This window comes from Temnothorax longispinosus, unplaced genomic scaffold (assembly GCF_030848805.1).
Source record: "Temnothorax longispinosus isolate EJ_2023e unplaced genomic scaffold, Tlon_JGU_v1 HiC_scaffold_383, whole genome shotgun sequence".
In the NCBI taxonomy this organism is placed as follows: Eukaryota; Metazoa; Arthropoda; class Insecta; order Hymenoptera; family Formicidae; genus Temnothorax; species Temnothorax longispinosus.
In genome coordinates, this window is record NW_027270213.1 from 5,302 (window position 1) to 10,806 (window position 5,505).

General features: G+C 32.4%; 1 protein-coding gene across 1 annotated transcript; it reads right to left on the reverse strand.

Moving 5' to 3' along the window:
• Positions 1-2,112: 2,112 nt before the first annotated feature.
• Positions 2,113-2,896, reverse strand: LOC139824464 (fatty acid synthase-like; the record flags this gene model as incomplete). The annotated part of the gene is made up of 2 exons (XM_071796988.1): positions 2,113-2,344; positions 2,579-2,896. Coding segments are annotated over 2 exons (550 nt in total), but the record flags the coding sequence as incomplete, so codon positions are not given.
• Between the last annotated feature and the right edge of the window lie 2,609 nt (positions 2,897-5,505).

The following is a 5,505-nucleotide window of genomic DNA, read 5'->3' on the forward strand; positions in this document are numbered from 1 at the left end:
TTTCGATTGCTCGCCATCTCTCGCAAGATCCAACAACTACTGTTGCTGCTCTTTTTGTCATTCTTCATCCGTATTTGCATCACTAAAATAATTTTTCGATGGATCTTTTTTTGTACGCATTGAATCTTACTTTTACTTGCACGATATTATTCCTACATGTTTTTCCAAGAGCAAATGATAAACATTATGTATGTATAAACTGCAGAATTTTTGTTTTAAGCAAATATTGTCGTCAGGTGACAGATGCGTATGTGCCCAAATAAGTAATATTTTTAATTTTTGGGTGTTTTTGATATAAAATCGCGTTTGTTACCCTAGATTTTTGTGCGTACTTTAATTCTGTAAAAGATTTTTGCAATTCTATAAAGCCAATTAAAAGATCCATCGAAAAACGATAATGTCGATAAATCATACGGCTGCAGGATCCCCTTAATCCATGAACACTCCTTATGTTTGTCCACAATAAGGATATTGAAACATAAATGAAGTAGTAGGTAAGATAGGCCGATTCTAAATGAGTTTGTGTGCGTGCGTGTGTGTGTGTGTGTGTGATAATCGACAGGATCTCGTGACCCGTTTTCGGGCGCCGCGGGGTATCGGGTTACACACAAGTATCAGATTTCGCGGGGGGGAGTCGGGGGGGAAGTGATCGCGGGGGAGTATCGCGTTTTCAGGCATCGCGGTGGAGGGGGCACCGCGTTTTCGGGCACGATTATCACACACACACACACACGCACGCACACAAACTCATTTAGAATCGGCCTATCTTACTTACTGTCGTTTTAAGGTTGTATGACCCCTTAGAAGAAAAAATGCCAAATTCTTCAAACTTTGTCAGGTGATGAGTATTATAATAATAAAGCATTGTGCCAAGTTTTAACAAGTTTGCGAGGCCCGTTCAAAAGTTATAACAATTTGAATTTAACATGGGCTCTTATGGGAATTCATCAAGTTTCACTGTTTTTTCAACTTTATTTGAGAAATTAATATCAAAGAAAATATGGCATCCTTTTAAAACTTTGCAGAAATATTAATAAACATCTTACAAACAAATTAAAACCAAAAAAATTATGACTTCAAGGATATTTTCTGAAATATTGAATAAAAACCAAACACAGAGAACAGTCTCGCTTGGTCTCACTGAACTCGTAACTGCAGAGATCCGGCAACAGCGCACTATGACGTCACATTAGAACCTCTCTCTCCGTCACTCTCCGTAAAGGATAACAAATACTACAGAGGTCCGTTACTTTTTCCAATAGAGCCTCCTGTGTATCGAAAGTGTGCTCTGAGCACGTGTAATATACAGACGCATCGTTTGAGGTTAGTTTTCGCTTGCGCTACAAAAATGCCGAAAGTAAAACGTTACATGTGGAAAGGAAAAGTTGTCACTGAAAAAGTGTACAATCAACGGTTAGCACAGACAAATACTGGGAAACGTAATTTGAAGACACAAGTCGAAACCACACCAGATGATTGTAACAATTCCATGGCACATGTAACGTATTACTTTTGGCATTTTCGTAGCGCAAGCGAAAACTAACCTCAAACGTTGCGTCTGTATATTACACGTGCTCAGAGCACACACTTCGCGTTCACGCAGCTGATGTCGAGTGAGATCAATGCTACCAACTTACAGAAAATGCGACGTTGTCGCGATCAAAATACTTTTTTATGAGAGCTATTGTATTTAATTTATTAATAAATGACGTAAATAAATAACGTAATATAATTTCATTAGTATTTTTAAACAGTAATTACTATGTTTTGTTACTTTTTAAAGATTTTCACACTTTCAGATTTTTGTTTGTGTCAGTTGCAAGTCAGGTACAGTCTTTCTAAAAATCATTAAAAATGAAAGTTTGCATACGAGAAAATATGCATAAAAATGTCTCTATAGCTCTTAAAAACACAGGCAACCGTTATTTTAATAAAATATTAATATAAATATTACTTTCCAGTAAAGAATATCTTCTTAAATATGTTAATTAGCTTTATGTTACGTTTCTTAAACTTTTGGCAGAGATCTTACGAGTCATACAACCTTAAGAAAAACGACTCCCGGGCGAAGCCCGGGTAACCAGCTAGTAATAAGATATAATAAATACATACCTAGATTGTAAAATTGAAATTGTACACCAGGATGGAGGCATAAATTGGCGGAAGCGATAATGGCCGCGTCGCACTCTTCGGACCGAATCAACTCGTAAGCTTTCACTATAGCAACGTTACTTGAACTACATGCAGTATCAATATTATGCGACTGTCCAATAACACCGAGCCAGTAAGAAATTTTGTTTGCCATGAGAGAAACGTTGGATTCAGTCATAGGTGATCCAGCAAACTAATCACAATACATATTTCTAAATATATTTAAAGTATTAAAATGTACAAATATAATAAGTTAAAAGTTTATTTTTAAAACTGCTTAAAAATTTATTGTATATAGTTTATCTATACTTCTTATACAGTAAGGAAACAGATCTTTATCTTTAAAACAAGAATTTTACACAGTTATCATTTCTTTAAATAAATTTCTTTTGATTATGTATTTTATATATTAATTAAATAAAAATACCTGAGATTTACAGGAAAAATCCCCTTGAGTCTCAGACAAAGAAATTGCTGTAAGAACATTCGTTCTTGTTCCCCGTAATTCCTCTGGGTTTACACCCGCATCGATAATTGCTTCATAAGTATGCTCGAGTAACATTCTAATCATAGGACACATTGTATGAGCTTCTGTTGCGGGTATATTAAAAAATTCTGAATCGAATTTCTCGATATTGTTGACTTTACCAATTCGATGGGGCATATTATAAGCTATATAAAAAATAAATATATTAAAAAGTAACAAGTAAAAGCAGGCTTTGACAGTACAATGCGGTTGACAAAGCGTACGTTAACGTAAGTTAACGTTATAATAACTAATATATAATTATACATTGGACATTTCAAGGCTTTGTTTTGAATAGTCAGATCTTCAACGGTGACAACTGAATCAAAATAATCTTACTCTCTCCAACGAGAAATAATTTCAAAATTTGATGGTCTAAAAGTAGTATAATCTGCGAGAAAATTCAAGTAAAACTTAAAGCCTCCGCACAAAGACTCTCGTATTGTAACGTACGTCCCTTACAGAAAAGTATTACTGACTAAATACTTAAAATCTCAGTGATTTAATACTGTCAATATTTATTTGGGAAATACTGGGAAAATATTGGTAGTGATAAATATTATAGGTAGTGATTAATACTACACAGAACTACTGGTGCTTAGTATTGAATTACTCACCGATATTTCGATTTCCGATATTTACCCGGCATAAAAAAAAAATTTTTTTTTTCGAAATTTTATTACTATTTTATAACTAAATTTGTTTCTTAAGATGCAGTCTGTAATTATAAATATTTTCTCGTATTTGAAAAACACACTTACCTTAGTGGGATCGAACTCGGGACCTCTGGATCGTGAGCCAACTGCCTTACGTGGTAGACTACTTCTTAATTTGATGTAAGTGTTATATATAGTCTACATGTGTCATAACCAGCGCAAGTATATAATTTTTCAAAAATCATCTTAAGAAACAAATTCAGTTTAAAAAGAGTAATAAAATTTTGAATTGGATATTAAAATGATATCCTCAGTACTATTTCAAAACTTGTACACTTTTATCACGACGAATTAGTACAGACCTTCATATAAAATGTATTTGTGCCTTACTTTATCTCTTTTCCTTAATATTATCAGGAATTACCCATTATAATGTTTCTATATAAATTGTAGTACTGGTCAGTGATTAATTTCACATGGAATATTCAGTTTAGTACTTGAGTATTAATATTAAAATACTGGCCAGTGATTTATTACACATGGAATCCTTGGTTCAGTACTTCAGTACTAACATTGCAATACTCATCAGTAATTCAACACAAGTATTTTTCACCTAGTATTAAATGCTTTCTCATCAGAAATTTAATACTAAGTATTCAATACTCGTCCTGTATTAAATACTACTTTCATAAATTACTGACCAGTAATAAAATACTATGCAATACTTGGATCACAGTGATTGAAGTACTAATAAATACTTAATTTTAGTATTATTAATACACAAAATAAGTATTTATTACTAACCAGCTAGTAATACTTTTTTGTAAGGGGTAGCGTAACGTAACATGGATCAACGCACAAGAAACGTATCAATTACGGCGTTGTACGTTTCTTGTGCATTGACTTACGTTATGTTACGTTATTACCTTACCAGACGAGAGTCTTGCGCGAAAGCTCGTAGCCTATCTCTATAATATAATAGTTTATAATATAATCGAAATAGAAATTACAGTCAGAACTTCAACGACAAGAGAAGTAAATTAAATCACCCATCAGTTCATAAAATGCGAAAATGAGGTCATATTTTATAAGAATACTTATATAACACTGGAGAACACGGATTTTTTGTCGGGCCAATGGCCACTGATTCTGATAGATTTTTTTCGAAAAGATGATATCTCTAGGAGTTAGATTTTTTTAAAAAATAATGAATTGACTCTATTTCTTAAGAAATACGGTGCTTCCGTTGTTTTTCTACAGATGTTCAAAAATGACCAAAAACTGTTTTTTGGCACTTTTGACTCCGTTTATTTAAAAAACCGCAGCCAATTTAGTATTTTCAAGGCCAGATTCTTGTTCAGCGGAACCAAATTAGTAAAAAATATCTATTCCCTTAAAAACAATCTGAAAACGATAAGATTTTGTTGACCAGTGTAATATATATACTTATTTCTATATAAACAATAATAATGTTTTTAAGGATTTATAATATGCATCTAGATCGTTTTCAATTATGATATTAGAAATAACAAAGCCATGAAAATGTTGTGTGTACTATACGTACATATACTGTAGAGTTACACAATTTTCTTGGATTCAGATATCGTTTTTAAAAATTATTGGATTAGATATTGCAAATCTTTAATTACGATTAATATATACGATAATATAAAACGATTAATATATATATATGATCCTCTTCTAACTAGTAATATAAAACGAATATTTTTCCTAATAAGTTTTGAAAATATAACTTAAGGAGGTTGGTTGCCGTCACACTGCGGGGCAAGCGGCGAGAGAGGACGATTGCCAACTTTAAATGATCAAATTCTTCGACGCGTGAAATTAATGAGTTTAGCAAATAAATATGTGGAATGCATTTAATTAGCTGTTTCTTAAGGTTTTAAATCATTGATTGTACAATTTAAATCAAAATACGTTAAAATGTGGCAAAATGCTGTTTTATTTTTACAATTTCTTGATAACTATCAGTCTTCGTAAAAGTCTTTCCTAAATATGTAAAGAATTATTTGCATCTATTCTCATTAAATTCTTGTCATTTTAATAGGCTTAGAGTTACATTACAGGTGTCGTAACAATTTTGCTATGTCGTGTATAAGAGAAAGATGAAAGTTTATCTTCAATAATTAATTACTCGACAACCATGCAGAC